Source organism: Pleurodeles waltl, chromosome 4_1, assembly GCF_031143425.1.
Source record: "Pleurodeles waltl isolate 20211129_DDA chromosome 4_1, aPleWal1.hap1.20221129, whole genome shotgun sequence".
NCBI lineage: Eukaryota > Metazoa > Chordata > Amphibia > Caudata > Salamandridae > Pleurodeles > Pleurodeles waltl.
In genome coordinates this window covers 637,424,501-637,450,531 of record NC_090442.1, presented here as the reverse complement: position 1 = coordinate 637,450,531, position 26,031 = coordinate 637,424,501, and the positions used below count along the sequence as shown (strand labels likewise).

At 43.6% G+C, this 26,031-nt stretch overlaps 1 protein-coding gene across 1 annotated transcript in view; it reads left to right on the top strand.

Annotated features, from left to right (window-relative positions):
- Positions 1 to 26,031, top strand: part of PPM1H (protein phosphatase, Mg2+/Mn2+ dependent 1H) — a 726,537-nt gene that overhangs the window by 641,169 nt on the left and 59,337 nt on the right. The window contains exon 8 of the mRNA XM_069229078.1: positions 5,808 to 5,915. Within this exon, the coding sequence (XP_069085179.1) occupies positions 5,808 to 5,915 (108 nt within the window). The remainder of the gene's footprint in view (positions 1 to 5,807; positions 5,916 to 26,031) is intronic.

Below are 26,031 nucleotides of genomic sequence, written 5' to 3'. Positions count from 1 at the left end.
AATAATGAAATATAAGAGCTGACAAAGACCAAATCAAAGTGATAAAATGAAGGCAGTATGTTAGTGGAGTTGTCTGGAAGGTCCAACGGGAGCGCTTTCAGTTGAACCTCACTCTCTGTAATGCTTGGATTACAGCCCACACCACTTTATCCCTAAAGCCTCCTACTAATGGATACACTCAGAGCATCGGACGATCAGCTGCCGCAGGCGCCAAGCTGAATGGGCTCCGGGGCCGGCGCCCAGCAGTCATTGATGCTCTCAGGTCAAGGGTCAGGCCGGGACCTTTCACCTCCTCTATTCTGGCCAGCCAGGTCCAAGGCCAGGGAGGGCGGGAGCAGAGCTGCCCAAAGATTACGAAACGGAGCAGCTGAAGACAGGAAAGAAACATTTCATATCCAGCTCGTTGTTTTGCCAGATGTCTGCTTTCTAATAGACCACCGAGAGATGTTTAATGGGGTAATTTAAGGCAGCTTTATCATGCCTGGGGGAGTCGGAGAATCCCATAACGGAGCAATTGCAAGCCATTTCTCACTTCTTCTTGTTGACTTCTGAAAGGACTGCTGAGCATAAATCAAACGATGCATCTTTCCGCCACCACAAAAACATGCTGCTGTAATTGTCCAACACCAGAGAGGGCCCGATGAGAGCACGTTGAACTCATATGCGATGTGTGCTTTGCATGATCGTTGAGAAGCAATAAACTCCATGCATCTCTACTTTACAAGAGGAAGGCTGTACAGTGATTGGCACATACCGGTGGATATGCCGATTCCTTTTTCTGAGAGAAAATGCATAAAAAGCACAAAGCACACAGAGCCCCAGAACTGGAGCTGAAGATGGCATTCAAGTATGAATGATACCCAATGTAGTAAGCCTAATATGAAATGTAATTTAAGAATCTGTGGAGTACAGCACATATGTTACTATCCCAAGGGCAGACTGGCAGATGTTTCATAACATGCTATACATTTTAATACAAGGTCAGCACGGAGATGGCAGAGGTGACCCAAATCCATATTTACGCAAAAGATGCAATCCCAGAAACATATATTCCACAGTTTTTGAGATTTACATCATAATGTGAACTATGGAAAAAAAAAACAATGACCAGTCGTAACAGGCATACTTCCTTTGGCCACAGGATATGTTATCGTGGCACCAGATCCTAGTGCTGCACTATAGGACTTACTATATATATATATTCCTGGCTCAAGATCTTGCAGATGACTAACACATGACGTCGCTGGTGGACTCACATACCACATCACCGTTGACATCATTGGGCGGCAGTCTGGCTGTCGAAACTGCGGGTCGGCTTTTTACTGTTCAGTTCGCAAGTCAGCTAGCTTTGAAAGGGGTCAGAGACCCCCCAGGAGGCGGGTGTCTGAGTGGTCCCATTGGATCCCATTTTGCCTTTTCATGGGGCTCCTCAGGAGAACACTTACTGTGCGCTCTCACTCCTCGCTGTCCCCCAAAAATCCAAAAATTAATTCTATGATAAAAGGCTATCAGACATACTCAACATTGATTTAAGTTTTAAATTATTCTGTGTCCCTGAAAGCCGTTACAAAACAAAAAGTGAATTTCAGCAAAGTGGCATCTGCATTAATATTAATTTTTGTTTTGGTCCAATACTGTATGTCAGGTGTGGTTAGCAAATCCATCGCCCAGGGTCCCAGGCTTGCTCAGTCTCATTAGTATTTTGAGATTTCTGACACATAACTAATGTTTATTGTGCTGTAAACACACGGCTGAATTTCTTAGGACGGTCGGCGGACGCACAGTGAGAAGAAAGAGACCCAGTGCTCAGCACACACTGACCCATGGATGCTGCCAAAGTCATCCTATATTCTCATGAAGCCGCTTGAAAAGTGTTGCACGGGTTGTGTCTGTTTTTTAAACTTTGAACACCTGGCTATTATTGTTATCTTAACCGACAATTATGGGCAGAGGACAGTCCTTTCTGTACTTTTCCTGAAAACAGAACGCGCTGCGCCTAGTGACGTTATCAGATTAAACAGTTCATATTCCTCTCAGTGGAGGTTGGTAGTATTACAGATCAAGACGGAAACATCAAAGAATTGGCCCTGTAGAGGCGCTTGATTATATTCCCAAACACAATATGAAAGATCGCTCATCCTTATCGCCATTTGAATTTATATATACGAATAAGATGTTGGTGCTGTTCTGTCACAAGAAGGGCGGAAGGTCACAAAAGGTGCTCCGGACGTATTAAAAAAAATATTGGGCCTCTTGGCCTAAATATTTTCTTAGCTAGTCGCTGTCTGCACACTCACTGCTGGAACTGGCCTCTGACGAATCCTACAGTCACACGATCTTGCATGTGCGCACATCGCCTATGTTTATAAAATGCATGTGGAGAGTGAGAAAGAGCACGTGGCTAAAGCCACACTGGCTTCCATTTTGTATCCTCTTTGTATCAGGCATACTCTCTAGGCTACTCAAAGTGGAGGTTTGGGGGGAGAGCCCAGAAAATGAATGTATATTGGAGCCCCACCTCACACCGATACTCTTTGAGGCATCTCTTTTAGTATGTCAAGCAGTGGAGATTTGCTGAAATTATGAAAGGAGACAGAGGGTCCCTTTAAAGGTAGGAACCGGATGAGGAGGCGCTTTCGTCGGTGAGTGCGGCAAGGAAAAACAAAAGCTGCTGCCCACTTCCCCAGAACCAATCAGGTTCACTGCTTGCACAGTGAACAGTGGTCACAACAGTCACGGTGCCGCCCCCAGGATTAATGCGATAGTGCTGCCAGGACCTCAGAACTATATTAGTTTATGTCACAGGCTGAGATAGACCACCTGGTACACAGCTCCTTAAAGTTACAGAGTAGTCACTGAGCAGGCAAACAAGAGAGTCCACACTGTATCTGAGAGACAGCACAGCACACTTGCTGATTAATGGCACCTCGTGGGATGGACCTGGGACATTATATTCTGTGACTAATGCATTTTAGTGCAGCGATGCAGACACCACACGTGTCAGTTAAACACCCGATGCATGGTACTTGGCAGGGCTGTGGCTGGGTTTGCAGAGAACTGCCTAGAAACAGTCACAGAGCTGAACTGCTTGAATACACAACGACGTCCTGCAATTTGGGTATAAAGATGAGGCAGAATCTTCCTGCCAGTGTTACTGTGATTTCTTTACTAAATGCTGGGGTCCCACACCAGTGGTGACTGGACTGGGAGACTGCTTTGAGCTCTGGGGTTGGGTGCAGACCACTAACTCCCCCTGCCAGTTTGGAGCCAGTAACCTGACTGGTTGCAAAGGAGGGGCATTGGAGGTGCCCATGCATAAATAAGATGCTATGCACAAGAAGCCAATGATGCGAAGGAGCTTGCTAAGGTGAAGTGAAACAACTACTGCGGTCAGTGATACAATACACCTTTGGGACTGCTAGCACATCAGGAGGCCCAGGCATGTCTACCCAGTAATTGTCAAATCAGCACCTAAGCTGAGGTTGTACGAGAGTTCCCCAGGAGGCAAATACCCTCCTGCAGTTTAACAAGGAGGAATTCTAAAGCTCTGCAACAAACGTGATCACTAGATATGGTCAGACTTAGTGAAAGACTTCAAGTGCTGAAAGAAGTCAATATCAGCCAGATTACTGTCATTGATGTAAGGGTAGGCACATGCTTCTTTGAGATAGGAATTTTGAGACTAGACACAAGGAAGGCCCAAGTGGCGTGATCCCTGTGACAACAAGCTCTGTGACTGCCTCAAACTAACTAACTCTGGCAGTGCCATGACTTACAAGAGGTTGAGGGTTCCAGGGATCATCGCATATAGAAATTCCATCAGCTGGGCCGGAGTCATGACTGCACTGATTCCACACAGCAGACAGTATGACACAAACTGCCAGGAATCATCTGTGTTTTAAATATCAAATGTTTTCCCGATGTGTCTAGAAGTAGGCTGGACTGTTCCCAATGGGGCAGGATCAAGACTGATTTGGGTCCAAACTGAGATGGCATGGTGTGTAAAATAACAATGAACTGGGATGCGGGCAGAGTAATTACTGGTGACTGAGATGAATTTAAGAAATCCATCCATCACTTTTGTGTATATTTTAGTGTATCACCCTAAATGGAACGTGTATGCCCAGATGTGGATTACATGTACACTGCGTCCCTGGAACCAAGCTATACCTGGCTGATGAACCCTAACTAGGACAAAACCAGTCCTGGGATGCTTGTGTTGGGTTCATGGAGGACCTGTCCTGGCAGTTCAGGCTGGACTGTTTCCACTGGAGCAGAGTTGAGATTGATTTAGATATGGTGATCAGTTTTAGGTCCGATAGTAAGGTTAAGGCTCCAACCACCAGTGGTAAATGGCTGTTTGATACAGTGTGAACCCAGTCACCTCTGATCTCTCGGGGACTCCTGAAGAAGTTCCCACTGATATAGTTTGGAAAGAAGGTCAAATGGCAGGGGTTCTGCACTAAGCTATACTTAGCTCTAACACACTAAATCAGGCAAGACGCCTTTGTCCAGCCTACCATTCAGATGGATGCCCTTGGGTGTTGTTTTAAGATGTTGAGTCCATTAAAGAGGATACGTTTGGGGGCATTTAACCAGATAAGTAACCTATGCTCATTAGGTCAAGATCCAAGGGGATGGGACCCTGCGATTGCATTGAGGAGAGAGGGAAGTATTCCTCAGGAGCAAGAAGCTTACTTAAGTCCTTGAATGGCTAAACAATGATAAGTCCTTGAATGGCCAAACAATAACATTTTGAAGCAGCTGAGCTGTTCTTAAATACAGTTTAAGACATTAAGCATTTAAAAACAGGCATGTTGAATACATTTGCTGAAGTCCACACTGCAGAACCCATTTTTAAGAGAGCCATGTGGATTTGAGTATGCTAGTTATATAAAATGAAACCTGGAGATGGGGCACACCTCCTTGCCTTCATAGTGCCACAGTAATGGTTATATTGGTCGCTATTGGAAGTGAAGGCCCTGCTCTGATTACATATGAATATTCTGATGAAAAGTGTTGCAGTGATAAGAATCTTTGACACCCACTTCTCACTGCTCCTGTACTAGCAGTGCCACTGAAAGATCCTGGTAAGGCTCGGCACTTTAAGCCTCTAATAGCTTATCCCACATATGTTATGAGCCCATGTACGTTATCTTACAATATGTATGCCTGTACGTTGACTTGTGGAATTTGCATTCTCGGTCTCCTGTCCCCCAAAAAATAATTCTATGATAAAAGGCTATCAGACATACTCAACATTGATTTAAGTTTTAAATTATTCTGTGTCCCTGAAAGCCTTACAAAACAAAAAGTGAATTTCAACAAAGTGGCATCTGCATTAATATTAAATCTTTTTTTGGTCCAATACTGTATGTCAGGTGTGGTTAGCAAATCCACCGCCCTAGGTCCCAGGCTTGCTCAGTCTCGTTAATATTTTGAGATTTATGACACATAACTAATGTTTATTGTGCTGTAAACACACGGCTGAATTTCTTAGAATTGTTGGCGGACGCACAGTGAGAAGAAATTGAAGGTTGGTGTCTTAATACTTACCTGTGGATATACTTCAGAACACCTTGAGCACTGTCTTGATTCTTGTATTAAAAACAGGATTAGTACCAGTTAGTGGTCACAGATTGAGCGAGCGTTCAGAAAGCCTGGTTAGCATGATCACTTTGAGCATACGCCTGGGCGGGAAATTCAAATGTAATATGGCATGCTTAAATATATTTGTGTTCCTGTAGGTGACAGATGTCAGAATAACGTTGACTGTTTTTCCTAATTCGAGTTATTTTTGTGTCTAGGCTCGTGTGATGGCAACTATTGGCGTAACGAGAGGGCTAGGGGATCATGATCTCAAGGTCCACGACTCCAATATCTACATTAAGCCTTTCCTGTCAGCTGTCCCAGAGGTAAGTTTGGTACTGCGTATGACTGTCTAGGAATGAATCTGACTTATATAGCTCTAACAACCAAAAGCATGACACCAAAACGATGTAAGATACTCTCCAGAACTATCCAATACATAAGGGTCCATTACTAACCAAGGTTGCATGTCAGAATATCATTTTCAGAAATGCATCATCTGCAATAAATATTGTGTCCTAATATTGTTGCATTGAGTGTATATATTCTATTTTTAATTCCAATGATCAACGTATGAATGCGATATTTGTATAGTGCAGGCCCATCCAAAAGGCAGTGGAGCACCGTACAGAGTCATGGGCATTGGCTGGTACAAGAGGTAGGTGGGTTCTGGAATAGATTTTTGATTTTATTTGTAAATATTTAGGGCACACTAGTATCTAGGTCCTGCAACATTTTGACAACAATATTCTGGTACCATCCTACAGAGCACTACATGCGACGGAACAATTAGCTGTTTAAGATAATATGTGACCACACAGAATTTTCCTTACTCTCCTTGACACACAACCTGCAAATGTCTCTGGCTTTAGCCTTCCTTTTTAAGACTCATTGCTCCTCTTAATCTGCCCCTAGATTTTTAGGTGTTGCAAAGCTATTGGTTGCAATTTATTTGCTTGCTTATAGTGATTTGATGGCTTTCATCCCTGCTCTTGTGTTAGCTGTGCTCTAGAGAATTTCAGTCTCTCTGTGTTCTGATTGGAAGAGTTGTATTCTTCCACTGCTTACCTGAGAGGACTCTTTTTTTTTTTTTTTTGTGGTCCTCATTTGTGTATTCCATAGGCTAAGGGAGCGCTAAGCGTTAGCTGAAGCAGAGGGAGGCCTCCCTCAAAGAGGAAATGACCATCTCCACCTGCCTCAGCACAGTTCACAAGCTACTCTTGCTCAAACCAGCCACAACCAAAAAGGGAGCTTTGCGTGGGAACCTTCTGCTCAGCCTTCCCACTTACAGAGCTGTCGGTAAAGCCACTTAGGGCCTCATTACGAGGCTGGCAGTTTTCAGACCGCCAGCCCCATGGTGGCGGTCAGGACCGCCGCTTCTGTAGGGGTCCGACAGCCACATAAAGACCCTGGTGGTCAGACCACCAGGGTTCCGCCAGCACCACCAGGATTCATGATCCCAACATTCTGTCGGTGGTGGAGATAGTAATCCACCAAGGAGGTGCTGCCCTGAGGATAACAACCTTTCTCTCTGCCAGCCTTTTCATGGCTGTTTCACCACCATGGAAAGGCTGGTGGAGAACAGGTGCAAGGGAGGAATGGGGGCCCATGCACTTGGCCTGGGCAGTGCAGGGGTCCCCCTGCCCAGCACTGTTGCAATGTGCACCCTGCAGGTGACAGCATTGCCGCTGACTCGATTACGATCTGGAGACAATGCTGCCACATGTTTCCCGCTAGGCGGGTGGAAACTGAGGTTTCTCCCTGCCGCTCTAGCAGAAAACACCTAATAGGTCCGGAGGGATGGTCGCCACTATGACGATGGCCACCCTGTCGGGAGTTTGCTGTCTGTCAAACTTGTAATTAGGGCCTTAATCATTGGACACTCCCCACGGCATTATAGACTGTACCTTTTTTCCCATAACTCCCAACATTTTGTTCTTTTCAATCAAGAAGTGTTACTGTCTGATTGGTTAATCCTTATAACAGAGCTAGTCCACTCTGCTAGTGTCGGAGAAGGGAGCACCCACCTCATGCATATTTCCCATCATGCCAATAGTATTAATAGAAAAGTAAGTGTTTCTGTGACTTGTGTATTTTTGTGAAAGACCCACCAAACTTCAAAACACCGAAAATAACCAAGTGAAGGCTTACTTCTGCTTCTAAGCCCACAACTTCTAAAAGCATCTTACAAACCTCTTGCCAAAAGAGCTGGATCACTCTTTCTTTTACTTTCACCACTCCATTGGAGCACATTTCCTTGCTCCCACCCCCACACTGTTTTAGTTGTCCGTCCCCTACCTCACCCCCCTTCCCATGGCCAGCCTGAGATCTATTGGCTTTGCCAATTCTTGTTATTTTCTTGTACTATTTGTATTTCCACCATTACTAATTTGAGGTTTTATCTTGCACTTGCTGCCCCTTTCAGTGAAAAAAATTTGGCTTAATGGTACTTATGAGCAGTCCTTTTCAGTTTACATCTAAGAATTTCAGTTTACATCTAAGCCTCTTTCTTCAAAGAATACACTTCTATGGGTAAATGGGGGCATCTTCTGTGTATTATTTTTAGGGATTTGAATGTTCCTATCACACCTAGTTTCTTTCATCCAGAGTAAACTGGTTCATATTACGAAACAATCTTTGTAAAATTGTTGATAAATGTCTCTGGACTGGCTCTAAACTATTGTTCACACTTTGAGACCTTGCCAGCAGTTATACAACAGTAACTCAAACGCCTTTCTTTTGCATTTTATAATACTCCATTTGAATCTAAACAGTTCACTTGTTTTCACTGTGGTCCTGCCACATTTTTTATCTGTTTTGAGGTTCCTCAATATGATAGTCGGACGTTACCTCATTTGTTTAAATGTTTAAGGTCTCACTTCATACTCTTATGGATAACTGTACACTAATGAAATAACTTTATATTTGTCTTCAACATGAATTTAAAGACACTCGCCTAGTTTCCTCCACCACACCTCATTATTTACACTCCAGCAACATGTGTAATTACTATAACATGGTTTGGTATCATCATCAAAGACTGGCCTTCCTTATCTGCATTATTATTATTATTACCTATGAATAGGCTGAGAAGCCTCAAACTGGACAGTGTCTTATGTCAGGAAACCGCTGATATCAGCTGTTAATGCCAGACTATATAATTCACTGTACTAAATGGAAAGCAAACTAGGTGGGCGGGGAGGCAGGGGATATGAAGCAGGAAGATTCAACAGCTGCACATAAACAGCTGAGTCACACATCCCTGTTCTTGTTCACAGTGCATTTTGATCATTGACACAATATCAGAATCAATATTACAGTGCAACACAAACGTGGTTTAAAATATGGTGTCCCTATCCTTATGATGGTAAGTACAAAAATACTGAAAAAAATATTGTTTTACACGAATATCGTTAGAAAATATACTTAATTTCTTAATATATGTAGTTCAAAGTAGTAAATCTTTAATATTTTAAAATGTACCATTAATATAATGTTAAATATCATTAATATGTAATATTACATATATATACTTATGTAAACACATACACATACGTGTGTATGTTTATATTAACATTTGTATATATATATATATATACACACACACGTATATATTGATATAGTAGTACAATTATTCAAAATATGTATTTTACACTCTATTATTTTTCGTTTCATTCTTTACATTTACTACTATCAAAAGCACATTGTATATTTATTTTATACATATACATTTATATATACATTTATTTACATGAAACATAAAAATATTAACAATTCAATTCCAAAACATTAAATAAATGACCAATAAAATAAAAATGATAAAAATGATTTATAAAACAAAAGGACATTCATAAAAAATTATAAAATTGTGGAAACAAAAATATAAAGAAATGCTATAAAATTTGAATTATAAACAAATATTATTAATATATTTAACCAATACAAGCAAATGTTTTGGAATCTGGGAATAATAGATCTACTATTCCCACTGCAGTTCATCCAACAGTAGAGAAAGTGTAGAACTTTGGAGGGGTTAAATATATTACTCCAAACAGTGCAACAGTAGGGAAAGTATTGGACTTTGGAGGGGTTACATTTACTGTTACCACTCAAGTCTGTGCAACAGAAGGGAAATTGGTGGACTTTGGAGGGGCTAAATTTATCATTCCTACTCCAGTCTGTGAAATAGTATGAAAAGTTTTAGACTTTAGAGCGGTAAGATTTGCTATTCCTGCTTCAGCTTGTGCAACAGTAGGGAAAGAATTGGACTTTGGAGTGTAAGATTTACTATTCCCACTCCAGTCTGTGCAACAATAGGGAAAGTTTTGCACTTTGGAGGGGTTAAATTTACTATTCCCATTCCAGTCTGTTAAACAGTAGGGAAAGTGTTGGATTTCTGAGGGGTTAGATTTACTATTCACAGTCCCGTCTTTGCAACATATGGAAGGTATTGGACTTCAGAAGGGTAGGATTTACTATGCCCACTCAACTCTAAGCAACAGTAGGTAAACTAATTCACTTCAAACACATTACATAATAGAATAACCCTATTGATTTAGAAAAAAATATAAAACTCTTAATATAAACATTCTTAACAGAAATATATATATATAAAAAAGGTTACAAAATTTATAATCAATGTAATAATTAATTAAAAAGAATGGATATTTAATTATTAATTAACTTCCGACGATATATCCCTATAAACCTAGCAACATACACCTAAAATATAACTAAAATAAGCATAACACAATTAACATAATAATCAATTACATAACTAATTAGCAGTAATTAATTTAATTATTACTTAAATAACTTCCTACAAACCCAGCAACCCACACCTAACATATATAACACAATGTATATAGTTCTTAATAGGTTAAATATTTAAATATACATTAATAATTGTAATTAGTGCCTAATTAATTTCCCGTCCTATACCCTCACAAACCGAGAAACCCTCAAATAAAATATAACTGCAATAAATCAGTATTATAATGTATCTAAGTAATAACCAGTTCAATTATTAATACATCAATGATTGTTAATTATTACTTAATTAATGTTTTACCCTATACCCCTATAAATCCATCAGCCTGGATCTAATATTTACCTTAAATATATGACTTTTACACAATTTACATACTTAATAATCAGTTAAGGAATTCATAATACATTAAAAATTGTTAATTGATTATTACATAATCAACTTCCCAGTTAAAAAAAATATGTATTCTTTAAACTGTATATATATATATATATATATATATATATATATATATGCATATATATACACCATTTAGAAGGATTAAACTGGATGGCATGCTAAGCCAACCACCCCACTTGTGGCACTTTATGAAAATACCTGCCGCCATATCATACCCATAGTTTTCAACAAGTTACATTTGGGCTGTGGGGTAGGATCTGGGGACAGGTAGTTTCCTAAGGCCCTCTCCACACAGTATGGTGAATATTATTGATTCTACCTAGCAGTTGCAAAGTGAACTATCGGGAAAGAACGAGTGGGGTGAGCTCCCCAGTTCTAAAAGTCGATACAAAGAAAAGCCTGGGTTTCAGACAACTGTTAAGCTTTTAAAATGTTTAAGATATAGTAATCTAACTGTAATTTGTGCTGTACTTCATGCAAAATTGACTCATGTCTTCCATACCCCCAAGGTTTACATCCCATTTATTAATCCTTTGTAGTGCTGTAAAGCTAAATCAGGCACCAGGATAAACGTTAGGTTCGGAGACATATTTGGTGAGTTTCAAGCATTTGACTTCTGCTGAAAACTCATTTGTATATGTTGAAAGGGTGTGGGTCCAGAGTATGGCAAAATGAATTTCGAATGGTCACAATATTGTGACTGCACTAATGAGGAGCACTCGATGTTCCTTCCACGATATTCTAGACTAAAACCATTGAATGGAAAATATCTGCAAAACACTTGCTTTATAAAATATTACTTTTTTAACCTGTTGTTTGCTGGAGGGTGGCCTGTAATGGTAACACGCGTGCAGCAGAAGAAGGTATACAGCGGACACCAGTGGTAATTAATCATGCTGACCACGAGGTCCGGGCCCTGGGTCCTTTTATTGGATTTCCCCGCCACGTCATGGCCAATACCACAGGGTCATGATGTGATGGGTTCCTCTACCTTTCCCCTACATCCGCTGCTTGTATAGTGAGACGCTCCAATGTCCCAAACACAACATGACCTACCATCAAACCGTTGTCTGCTAACAAAGAAATACTTTAAAAAGATTTCAACATATCAAGCTGCAAAAGTAGTGCTGACTGAAACTAGAAAACAAAACGAAACAAGGGACCAGAAATCTATGAGCGAGTTTCTTATTGGTTTTTATAAAGTGGTTTGTCAACTTTGGCTATTCCTTCAGAAAAGAGCTATTAGAGTTAGTAGTTAGACAGATTCTAAACATTGCTTATGTTGTGTGCTTACCAAAGAGCAGAGTTGCAGAGAGCTGTTCTTCGTAAATATGCGGAGCCAGGACCCCGCCATGCAAACAGTGGGCTATGATAGATGGCTGACAACACTGTTCAGTTTCGGTTACTGGGCCAAAATGTGCTGACATCTATGGACAGTTGCTGAAACCTTGCTTTTTAGAGGATGGATCCTCTCCTAGGAAGGAGGAGGTTGTTTCTCAATGTGCTTTCTAAGCAAATTCAACAGAAACCAGGAACTCGTCCAGCCATACTTTAAACATTTCCATTCATTCCTCTTTTAGAAAAGCATCCCAGACTTGCAGCTGTGCCAAGTGCCCTTCATGCCGAGACAGATCTCTCTGGCACAGATGCTTTTGCAGAACTCGGAGAATTAATTTGTACCTCTCCAGGTGCACTCTTTCTAAATTTTAACTATAGATCATATTTTTTCCTGGTCTCTGTGCCAAGGTTGTCGTAGCTCCCCCACATTACCACCTGAACACTAGTTATGGTGTTTGAGCTGTGCTCTGTTCTCGGGAATTAGGTTTGGGAATTCCAGGTTTGGCAGGCTGTCAGTGGGGCTCAGGGAATACTTGCTGTGTGCTTGACGAAGAGTAATTTGAATTCGTGAGCTGAACTCTCCTCTTCCAAACATTTAGGGTTAGATTTATTCACCATCTCTTCACTAGTCATTTGAGTAATTTAAGAACAAATCCATGCATGCAATCCTATGAACAAGTATTCCCTTTTTAAAGAAGCTTATACTACAACTCTGTAAAAGTAAAAAAAACAAAAAAACACAAATGGAACTGTTTGACAGTTAGATTTAAGGAAAAAAGTCACATCTGAAGTGTTCCATGTCAATCCTGCAGCAACAGTGTTGGCAAGACAATATCTCCTTGCATCACTGAAATGATCCCTGAACTGCCAGCTGAGATAAGTAAAGCATGACGGAGACCCCTGTGCAACTTCATCTCTTATTTTCCCCATCTCTTCTTGTTATTACCAGCTTATGCGACGGTGGTCGGCGGGGAGTTTTATTTCCATTCAGGGCATTTGCTTCAGTGGCCTGGGACAAAGTGCTGGCAGAGTTTACTAGTTTGACTTGCTAACTATCCCGCCACGGTGCGGTAATCCCAAACCTAAGTGTCAATTCTGACTACCAACAAAAGAAGGGATTAGTGTAGGCACTGTATCAAGGAACGAATGTGTCATATATTAAGGAAAAGGCAGAACGCATCAGAAAGGAAGAGTACAGGGGTGGACATACACAGGTCAGGCCAAAGTGCCATGTATCAGTTAAATGGACAGAGGAATAGGCAAAGATCCCAGGGGTCTAAGAGAATACGTTTTACATCTTAGGAAAGGGAGTGAATTGAAGGCAACAGTAGTGATGAGGAGGTGCTTGAAAACAGCAGAGAGGCCCTAGAGTGAGCACAGCACGCACACTTTCCACATTGATGTGGCCACAGAGCAGTACATAATAGGGATGGTGAGTGAGGCCATTATCAAGAAGACCGAGTAGGGATAGGTTTAGAGGGGTTGTCAAGCCTTATAGGCAAAAAGGGATGAGATAGGTTTTTAAGTATGTACTTTGTCTTGTTTAGGGTCTGCAGTAAACGACTGCGGCAAACTAGAAGTCTGGATTTGCAGAAACTCATTCATAAATTGGTTTGGGGTACACAGGATAGGAAAGGTACTGAGGCAGCTGGTGTGTCACTTTGAGGTGGTACAGTTCCAGTGATCAAACTGAGGTGCATTGAAACGGGCTAATCTATTAAATACATTAACCAAAAATGGCAGAAACCATACCTTCTTGTGATACACCAAAGGGAGAATGGCCCGGTGCAAATTTTGGAACTTGGATTAGGGGCCTGATTTAGATTTTGGCCAGCGGGGTACTCTGTCACAACAGTGACGGATATCCCGTCCCATGAAATATAAATCCCATAGTGGGATTTATGTTTTGGCGTACGGGATATCTGTCACCGTTGTGAAGGAGTAACCCATCCACCAAAATCTAAATCAGGCCCTAAGTAAGAAGAACTTAACAGGGATAAAAAAATATTTGGCCACAGTCACTGTATGTTTGGCCACTGGCATTGCACGTGTTGGCAGTTAGAACAAATGTACCCGAGCTTGCCTTGGACAATTTTAGTTTTTTGTTTTACAAAATTAGAAAATTACTCTGCACTGTTGGATTAACAAAACATACAATATGTATTTATTCCAAGTATATACAAGTCTATTCATAACACAGAATGAATAGAAAGAATAGCAGTTTATTATGAAGAGATATTTACTTTACTCTTCATATGTAGCTTACAGAAGGCAGGAAGACTTTTCGCACTCTGTGCACGCTGGAAGGACAACAAATGCCTTACAGCTATCTACTCCTTGATGCATATTCAGCACTAGCCACTGCTCACATGCAGTCTGTTGTGCCAGTCTGCTGGCAGTTCTTTCCGGAGCACACTTGTGCCTAGATTTGTAAGTTGAAAGGCACGACAGTGGTAAGACATATGCCTTCCCATTTAGCACTTGTCCTTGTGGCCATTTAACCTTAAAGCTGAACGTATCCTGCCTCTAAATTCTTTGGTAAGGTGTGGGTTGGGGAAAGAGTCCGAGAGATGTCGTTACTTAAGGTCTATGGCTCATCAGCTTGATTTGACAGGTCTTTCTAATTAATTTAACATCCATCTAGAACTCTTCAGCTTGTCGGCTTGACTTGATAGGTCTTACTTATTAATTTAACACCCACCTACAGCTCTTGGGCTTGTCAGCCTGCCTCAGTAGGCCTTCCTCATTAATTAAACACCCACCTAGAACTCTTCTGCGTGTTGGCATGACTCAAGAGGTCTAATTTAATGCCCACCTAGAGTGCACAAGAAAAACATATTTTTACTCCCAAAATGATCTGATGAAAAATGGGTGGCTGTGAATCCATAGTGAACTGAGGGCACGTTTTCTTTTGATAAGGGCAAAATAGGTTAAGAAAAACTGACATAGTAACAGACTAAATGCTTCAAACCATACTTTCAGGGAAAACGAATTGGCTAGATATATTTCTATTATGCATGACTCAAAGCCATTATAATTACTCGACATTATAGAAATGCACCCATTACTTTGGGTGTGCTTGGTATAAAGCTATACTTTCATTCATTTATCACCACCCATTTTGTATGAAAAAGAGAGTAAAGTAAACAAAACATTTCATAGCAGGTTTTGATGAATCTAAGAGTATTTTATTTGGCCCTTTTTTCATCATCACCTGAGTTTATATATCCACACACCAACAGCTCTGTAAACATTGCTGTAGGAAAGTGCCAGTGTTGTCATGGTTACCCCCCAACACATTTTGCCTTTTGTTGATTCCAGCTTTGATTGGAAGTGTGCTGGGGCCCTGCTAACCAGGCCCCAGCACCAGTGTTCTTTCCCTAAAACTGTACCTTTGTTTCCACAATTGGCATAGCCCTGGCACACATTTAAGTCCATTGTAAAAGGTGCCCCTGGTACCAAGGGCCCTGTGGCCAGGGAAGGTCTCTAAGGGCTGCAGCATGTTTTATGCCACCCTAGGGGACCCCTCACTCAGCACATGCACACTGCCTTGCAGCTTGTGTGGGCTGGTGGGGAGAAAAAGAGTCGATATGGCACCCCTATCAGGGTGCCATGCCCACAAACAACTACCTGTGGCATAGGTAAGTCACCCCTCTAGTATGCCTTACAGCCCTAAGGCAGGGTGCACTATACCACAGGTGACGGCATAGCTGCATGAACAGTATGCCCCTACAGTAACTAAGTCCATTCTTAAACATTGTAAGTGCAGTGTAGCCATATTGAGTATATGGTCTGGGAGTTTGTCACTACGAACTTCACAGCACCATAATGGCTTCACTGAATACTGGGAAGTTTCGTATCAAACTTCTCAGCACAATAAACCCACAATGATGCTAGTGTGGGATTTATTGAAAAATGCACACCTAGGGCATCTTAAGGATGCCCCCTGTATGTTAGCCCACCTTCTAGTGTAGGACTGACCGGCCTGTGCCAGCCTACCACTTTCAGATGAGTTTCTGACTACATGGGGTGATTGTCTTTGTGCACCCTGTGGTCAGAAACAAAGGGCCATATTTATACTTTTTGACGCAAAACTGCGCCGGCGCTGTTTTGCGTCAAAAATATTACAGCCGGCTAACGCCATTTTGGTGCGCCGTGCGGGCATCAAATTTATACTTTGACGCACGGCGGCGCAAACCACAGGTGGGAGTCATTATTTTTGAGGCACACTGCAGCGTGAAGTCGCAAAGCAAAACGACGTTAACGTGGCGGAAATTACTGTGGGCCGATTTACAACTCCGCAAACCGGATATGCGCCGTTTTTTGATGCAATAGCGTAAAAAAAAAGCGAACACTGCCATTTCACCAGAGGAGAGCCAAAATGGATCCCAGATGCCACTACAGACCCAGGAACATGACAACAGACCAGGAACCAGCCAGGAGGACCCACACAAGAACCAGGACACTTATAAGAAGAAAAGAAAGCGTCGCTTCAGTGCAGAGGAGCAGGAAATTCTGGTTAAAGAGGTGACGGAACACCAGCACCAACTGTTTGTTACCTCAAAGTTGCCAATTAGTAGGAGAGAGGCTATATGGCAACAAATTGTCGACAAGATTAACAGTGTGGCAGAAGTACGCAGAACAATCATCGAGTGCAAGAAACGCTGGCATGACTGCAAGCGCAGGACCAAGGAAAAGATGGCCAGGAACAGGAAGGCAGCACTGCAGACTGGAGGGGGGAGTCCAGCACACCAGGAGGCCATGGACCACACGGAGAAGATGGTCGCAGCCGTCATCCCTGAGGAGATCGTCACAGGGATTCAAGGACAGGACAGCGCAGACTACCACGAGACAACGCACATGCAGGGTAAGTCAAATGGGGAATTAAAATGCACTAATGTCAACTACAACTGGGGGGGGGATACTGAACACAAAATGCATGGAAGTCATCATATACATGGAGTGGCATGGGTAAAGGGGCACAGCATGGGGGAATGGCCTGCACAAACAGAAGCTGGGGCACACCATTACACTACACCAACAACAGTCCCATGGGGGCATGCTGTCATGCCAACAATGGAGCAAAGGGAAAGCCATACCAGGAGGGAAGGGCACAACGTCAAACTGACATCCCGGCACATGTCAGCCACCATACCCCATACATTAACTAGGGCTCTCTTAACAACCTCTAGCCATACCGACAACTGGAATGTAACTGCGACAACAGTTGCCACTACCACCTCCGCTTTGTGTGCAGCTCAAGTAGCCAATGACAGTAACCTCCCCATGGATCATACACACTTAAATTAGGGGGTTGAGGATGACAACTTCAACAATCCCCAGAAACAAGACAAAGGCCCCAGTACTGTCAAATGTCAATGCCCATAGTTGTCGCAAACATCAGCCAATGTAAACAACAATAGGAGCTACACAGCACTAAGGACACACCCATGCTGCATATGTCAGGGTCCATCCTGTGCCTGGGTAACAATGCAACATCCCAAATGTCATACTGCTCAGACAACAGCATTGAGGGGGAAACACATGTAACTGGTCACTGAAATACACCTGCACAGTCAGAGGAGGAAATAGGACACTGATACGATTATCAGGGCAATCCAATGTAACATACATTCCCCAACATCAGCAGTACACATTACCAATGCCAACATCCATATCGTGTCATAACATTGCTATGCATAGGATATGCCACATGTCAAATACATTTAAGTGGATGTGAAAGATCAGAGATTGGGGCAGGTCCAGATTGTTAAGTGTGCTGCCAGGGCCATCAGAACACCCACAGCCAGTGAAAGGTCTCACCATAAGAATGGATGTAGACGGAGGCTTGAGTAGGACAAGAAGGTGGCAATTCTCTATTTGGCCTAAACCAACACCTAGAGGCGATGATGCCGACAAGTCTAATAGCTCAATAACATACATGTGACATGCAGGTGGGCCATAGGCCTGGAAGAATGCCCATCTGAAGGACTGGAGCAATGAACACGAAACAAGATCACAATGTGAATTCATCACAAGGCAGGCATGTCACATCACCCATGCCACAACACAGACACACTAATTGTACCCTGTTTCATTGCAGAGGAAGATGGATCTCCTACGGATATGCCTGTCCCAGATTACCCTGATGACATGGATGACGAGCCGATAAACATTCCCCAGGAGACTATCCAAAAGGTCCTTGAAACCCTCCAGACCCCACCTTCAGCCACAAGGAGGAGCACAGAACAAGCAGCCAACGCAGAGGATCCACCCACCACCCCAATTGTAAGACCTGCCAGCTCCAATACAGCTGAGGACTCAGACAACACTGGTACCAGCTTTGAGAGAACTGTAGTTGGAGTACAGTGGGAGCTGGCCAAGGAGGTACGGGTGGGGATGCAAACTATGGCAGCCAGCCTAGAGGGGGTGCGTTCGTGCATGATGTCATCTGCAGATCAGGCAGCAGCTATGCAAGCCCTAACATCTATCTTGCAGGAACTGCAAAAAAAAAAAACAGAAGGAAATCAGCACAACTGTAGTACAGTTGACCCAAAACCTACAACAGCAATCCTGTCAACGCATGCACGAATGCAACATTGAACCCCTCAGGGCCGACCTGGCTGCCTACCATCGTGATGTGGCTGCTATTCTCAAGAACCAGCAGATACTCCTTGCTGCAGTACTGCCCTTAAGACCTTCACTGGGAGCAGCGACCGGGATGTCTGACTCCACGTCTTCTAACACTGAGGTGTGTGTTGCCCCTTCACAACCACCAACAACAAGGACAGAGGAGGCAACACACACATCAGAAGAAGAAGACATGGAACAGATCACATTCACAAGGAAAAGTACCCGGAAGCACTAGTCCCTGCCACATGGCCAACTATTACCAAGGTCCTGCACTTTGTAGCTTGCCAGTCTTGCAACAACTGTAGTCAAGCACTGTTCTGCAAACCACTGTATATCTTGTCACCCAGCCCAGTGATTGTCTCTCTCCTACTCATTGTCAAATTCTGTCCCTCTGCACTGTCTGAAACATCAACCCCAGCATGTCAAAAGCATTTCGGTAAACCCTTGTGTAGGATCACTATGTAAGATGTCACTATAATAGACTCACAATCATGGACAATGTACAGATAGCACTACAGCACTTTTCAGTAAATAGCACTTACACAACAAATCTGTCTCTGGGTAATGTGACCTATCAACTGTGCAGTAGGTAACTGAAATGTGCCTACTGTCAAATTACGTAGCTTGTAAATACAACTGTCCTGATATTATGTAGTCAGATAAATCAGCACAGTGCCCATGATTGCATCATACTCTGCCCTTCCTGAGGGTAAGATCTGATGAAGTGAGAAACCATACACCATCATGCTGTGTTGGACAGAAGAATGCTTCCTCAAGGGATATCTAAGTCATCAAATAGTGGCCGCAAAATGTTGTCACCATGCAATAATAACACATATAACAGTGCACACTAATCTAAGCAAACACTACAAAAGCTGCATAAATGAAGGTGTCGGAGTTTACATACAAATAGGTAATCATGCTGAACTGTGTCACAAATGACGTATGAGAGTCATGAAGACAAGAATACAAGAGTGCCAATGAGAACTCATCTTATAAGGGTGTCCTTGATCATCACACTGCAGTCAGACCTAAAACTGTTCCCCCAATACCAAGTCTGGAAGCACTGTTTGTGACTTTGAAAACACACTTATCAACAGAAACACATTGTCATCCATATTAACTGTGATTGGTGGTTGTAACGAAGGGTGGACACTTTGCAAGGTAGCTCTGGGCTAGCTGCCAATCATACAGCTCAATTGGGATTTGTTTGTAGCATAGGACACAAATGTAATAGTACAAAATTCATGTACACTGATTCCAAACCCAGGATCAAGTACCATTTAACACATACTGTTAAGGGTTAACCAAATATTTATTAAATGCCAATCACAGAAGAGGAAACTGAGGGAAAAATCTTACCTACCCTAATCTACCCTGACAACTCATTACCCACAACTGACCCTAACTAACCTAAGCTACACTTACTTATCACATGTAACAAAACGTTCTAAACATCCACCCCCACCACCCTTATGAGACGGGACACATGGAGGACAACACATACTAACCTAAACACATACTATACTATCCTAAACAAATATATATTTTTTTGTATTTGTTTATTTTGGTTTTTTAGTTTTTTTGGTATTTTTTTTTTAAACACACAAGAACCCCAACATAGACCCCCACCCACCCACACACTTAATAAGTAAAAATAGAAAGAATCAGGACCCCCCACCCACTAACACTAACTAAACTATCAGCCTATACTAACCTAACACTAAGCCCCCTAAGCCCACTAACTATAAGAACACGGAAAGAGGAGGGAGGAGAGGGAATCATTTCCATTTCAAATACAGTCTAGAGGTTGGCCCTGCGGAGGGTCCTCTTGATTGACTTAACATGCCGGTTAATGTGGCGCACATCCCGGCTCAGGTGGCTTAACTTGCGCAGCACACAGTCCATCTTCCGTTCCATGTTGTGGAAGGCTGCAGGGTCAACAGATGGAGCTGTGGCAGTCTGGGTACCGGTGGAGGAGGTCTGAGTGTGTGTGGAGCCAGACCCAGTGGGCTGTCCTGCACCTGTAGCAATGCTGGGACCTGGAAGTCCAGCAGATGTAGGCACAACAGTCCCAGCTGTGGGTGGGGCCACCTGGCTTGAAGTGGTGGTTGTGCTGGTGGTGGGCAAAGTAGGCCCACCCTGTGGGAAGGCTCTCCATGCCCCGGAGGCCTGTTCACGGCGTTATCGCCGGGCCATCCTCCTGAACCCCGACTCCACCAGCAGGATGTGCTGGTATCTCATGGCCCGGTGCTGGAATTCACGGACCTGGTCTGGAGTCATGTTTGCAGCTATGAAGACAAATGCAAATATTCTACATTAGTAACTGCATTGTGTGAAATGGCACAAGAAGTCTATCAGACAATAGATCTACTGTACTTGTAACAGCTCATATCACAATACAGATCATTGAATGTCCCTGAGGAAGTACATGGCAGGCCAGCCTACAAAGGTCACATCACACATAGCACATCCATAACTTACAAGATGGGTAACAACTGGCTTTGACTTGCCATCTGAGTTCTGCCAGTTATCAGCTAAGAATCATGCTGCATATCCTCCGCCAAGACCTGGGCTACAAATGTCAGTGTACGGAATGCAAAACTAAAGCCACATGGTCTGCAACTTGTAACTGGACTTGCCAGTATAGTACCAAGTGCCATACCTGAGTGTGTATACTAGGTTCCAACCAAACAGTCACTTGTTCACATGTATGTGTAACATACTGGTAGCATCAGTACTAGGTACCCCATTCACAAACCCATGCCCGTGTTTGAGGGTGGGGGGGTGGATAAACAACTATCAATTTCCAACAACATGTACACCGAGGAGTGTATAGAAAACTCCACACGTGTTTGGCTCTACACACACACCACAGGTAAGGTCTATCAACAAATAGGAGTCAGCAAACCCTAGACCAATCATAGGGCCACACATGTTAGGAAATGCAGAACTTGGTACACAACATATACTTCCAGTAAGTCCTGACTTACATCAGACACAGAGTTGCAAGAACACCCATGATCATGATTTACATGCACACCTAGGCCATTGCACTCAAGTTCCACATACTTGTAGCACTACATGTGGAAGTACATGCTGCTAGGAGGTTCTACCTACAGTTTCATAAGTATGTTGGTAAATAGGGAAGCAGAAGTCTATTGGAAAGCAATTTGCTGTACAAATCTTGGAGAATGTGGGTCTAACAGGCTGATTAAATCGGAGCTGACTTCCAGTGCGACTCTTGTTGATACAAGTGTCATCCACATGACTAACCCCAGTACTCACAGTGGGGCCTACAGGAATGGCCTACAATCCCTAGATAATACCATTGGCTACGCATTGGCCAACTCAAAACATTTGAGAAACTGAAATCCCACTCATGGAACATGAGAAGTGATTGCCCAACGCATCACACCTTGCTATGCGTTCAACACACACGAGTCCATAAACAGCAAACACAACATATAACAGACATATCAACACTTACTGGAGTGGTCGGGGTCCTCAAATGTCGCCACCTCTCCCACAGTGTAGGGTGCCGGTCCACCTGTAAGGCATGGAAGGAAGAATTGTGGTCAAAATCTGTGCACAGAGCAACAATTTCATAAACATATACAATGTGTAGGCTGAATAAGGAAATGGCAGCCATTTAGACATGATGATACTGCATCTGATATATCACTGCCAACTTGTACATAGCATGGGTCTCCTGTGACAGTTACACACATATCTGCACACATACATTGGCCCTAACTATCATGTTGTTGCAAACATTCCCCGTAATTGGTGACCAGAAAAAAATATGGAGTGTAATCGTCTCATCATGTGCATCCAAGAGAGACATCCAAAGCCTGGTTACTTGAGGACTGCATTACCAGTCAAACATGCCTTGTGGCCATGACACATTTATTACACATAGGTACAATGTACAGAGGGAGGGGCAGGGACTTTTGTAAGCCCTCCTGTTGTTACATTTGATTCAATTGATGTGGCCCAGCTATGGTGATTTGCACCAACCATGGAGATGTGAAGCCATGTGCATACCTTTGGACTGCCATCCATATTTGGAATGTGGCACAACTAACTCCAACAAACATTCTAAGATGTTAGCTGAGGGCACCTTACACCTTTTCACGATGTTTTCAAATCCAGATCTGACATGTCCAAAAAGATAAAGGAACACAATTATCCCAAACAATCATAGTACTTCCGTGAATGCTTTCCTTCTACACTCACCAGACTCACATGAGAAATATGTCTGAGCCACTTTGCTATTATCAATTGACGTGAAGGTAGCACTCATTTTCTGCATCATGTAGTGATTCTAAAGTCAGTCTAGCTATTGCGTCAACAAAGGTTGCCAATATGTTGGTACATCTTTACTTCTCTGTCAAAAGTGCCCTATATAGACATGATTGGCTCCTATTTTGTATGGTTGTCTGACACAAAGGCTGCACCAATTTACTTCATGGAAAAGTATCCTGCAAGTTTGCTAAGCATGTGCTACCTGACAGCTAGCAATTGTGATCCTTACCATAGTGCATCAATGTAAGGAAATGCCTCCTTGGCATGGTTGCCCCCTGACTTTTTGCCTTTGCTGATGCTATGTTTACAATTGAAAGTGTGCTGAGGCCTGCTAACCAGGCCCCAGCACCAGTGTTCTTTCCCTAACCTGTACTTTTGTATCCACAATTGGCAGACCCTGGCATCCAGATAAGTCCCTTGTAACTGGTACTTCTAGTACCAAGGGCCCTGATGCCAAGGAAGGTCTCTAAGGGCTGCAGCATGTCTTATGCCACCCTGGAGACCTCTCACTCAGCACAGACACTCTGCTTGCCAGCTTGTGTGTGCTAGTGAGGACAAAACGAGTAAGTCGACATGGCACTCCCCTCAGGGTGCCATGCCAGCCTCTCACTGCCTATGCAGTATAGGTAAGACACCCCTCTAGCAGGCCTTACAGCCCTAAGGCAGGGTGCACTATACCATAGGTGAGGGTACCAGTGCATGAGCATGGTACCCCTACAGTGTCTAAACAAAACCTTAGACATTGTAAGTGCAGGGTAGCCATAAGAGTATATGGTCTGGGAGTCTGTCAAACACGAACTCCACAGCACCATAATGGCTACACTGAAAACTGGGAAGTTTGGTATCAAACTTCTCAGCACAATAAATGCACACTGATGCCAGTGTACATTTTATTGTAAAATACACCCCAGAGGGCACCTTAGAGGTGCCCCCTGAAACTTAACCGACTATCTGTGTAGGCTGACTAGTTTTAGCAGCCTGCCACAAACCGAGACATGTTGCTGGCCCCATGGGGAGAGTGCCTTTGTCACTCTGAGGCCAGTAACAAAGCCTGCACTAGGTGGAGATGCTAACACCTCCCCCAGGCAGGAATTGTCACACCTGGCGGTGAGCCTCAAAGGCTCACCTCCTTTGTGCCAACCCAGCAGGACACTCCAGCTAGTGGAGTTGCCCGCCCCCTCCGGCCAGGCCCCACTTTTGGCGGCAAGGCCGGAGAAGATAATGAGAAAAACAAGGAGGAGTCACTGACCAGTCAGGACAGCCCCTAAGGTGTCCTGAGCTGAGGTGACTCTAACTTTTAGAAATCCTCCATCTTGCAGATGGAGGATTCCCCCAATAGGGTTAGGAATGTGACCCCCTCCCCTTGGGAGGGGGCACAAAGAGGGTGTACCCACCCTCAGGGCTAGTAGCCATTGGCTACTAACCCCCCAGACCTAAACACGCCCTTAAATTTAGTATTTAAGGGCTACCCTGAACCCTAGAAAATTAGATTCCTGCAACTACAAGAAGAAGGACTGCCTAGCTGAAAACCCCTGCAGAGGAAGACCAGAAGACGACAACTGCCTTGGCTCCAGAAACTCACCGGCCTGTCTCCTGCCTTCCAAAGATCCTGCTCCAGCGACGCCTTCCAAAGGGACCAGCGACCTCGACATCCTCTGAGGACTGCCCCTACTTCGAAAAGACAAGAAACTCCCGAGGACAGCGGACCTGCTCCAAGAAAAGCTGCAACTTTGTTTCCAGCAGCTTTAAAGAACCCTGCAAGCTCCCCGCAAGAAGCGTGAGACTTGCAACACTGCACCCGGCGACCCCGACTCGGCTGGTGGCGATCCAACACCTCAGGAGGGACCCCAGGACTACTCTAAGACTGTGAGTACAAAAACCTGTCCCCCCTGAGCCCCCACAGCGCCGCCTGCAGAGGGAATCCCGAGGCTTCCCCTGACCGCGACTCTTTGAATCCTAAGTCCCGACACCTGGGAGAGACCCTGCACCCGCAGCCCCCAGGACCTGAAGGACCGGACTTTCACTGGAGGAGTGACCCCCAGGAGTCCCTCTCCCTTGATCAAGTGGAGGTTTCCCCGAGGAACCCCCCCCTTGCCTGCCTGCAGCGCTGAAGAGATCCCGAGATCTCTCATAGACTAACATTGCGAACCCGACGCTTGTTTCTACACTGCACCCGGCCGCCCCCGCGCCGCTGAGGGTGAAATTTCTGTGTGGGCTTGTGTCCCCCCCCCGGTGCCCTACAAAACCCCCCTGGTCTGCCCTCCGAAGACGCGGGTACTTACCTGCAAGCAGACCGGAACCGGGGCACCCCCTTCTCTCCATTCTAGCCTATGTGTTTTGGGCACCACTTTGAACTCTGCACCTGACCGGCCCTGAGCTGCTGGTGTGGTAACTTTGGGGTTGCTCTGAACCCCCACCGGTGGGCTACCTTGGACCAAGAACTGAACCCTGTAAGTGTCTTACTTACCTGGTAAAACTAACAAATACTTACCTCCCCTAGGAACTGTGAAAATTGCACTGTGTCCACTTTTAAAACAGCTATTTGTCAATAACTTGTAAAGTATACATGCAATTTTTATGCTTTAAAGTTCCTAAAGTACTTACCTGCAATACCTTTCGAATGAGATATTACATGTAGAATTTGAACCTGTGGTTCTTAAAATAAACTAAGAAAAGATATTTTTCTATACAAAAACCTATTGGCTGGATTTGTCTCTGAGTGTGTGTACCTCATTTATTGTCTATGTGTATGTACAACAAATGCTTAACACTACTCCTTGGATAAGCCTACTGCTCGACCACACTACCACAAAATAGAGCATTAGTATTATCTATTTTTACCACTATTTTACCTCTAAGGGGAACCCTTGGACTCTGTGCATGCTATTCCTTACTTTGAAATAGCACATACAGAGCCAACTTCCTACATTGGTGGCAGCGGTGGGATACAAGACTTTGCATTTGCTGGACTACTCAGCCAATACCTGATCACACGA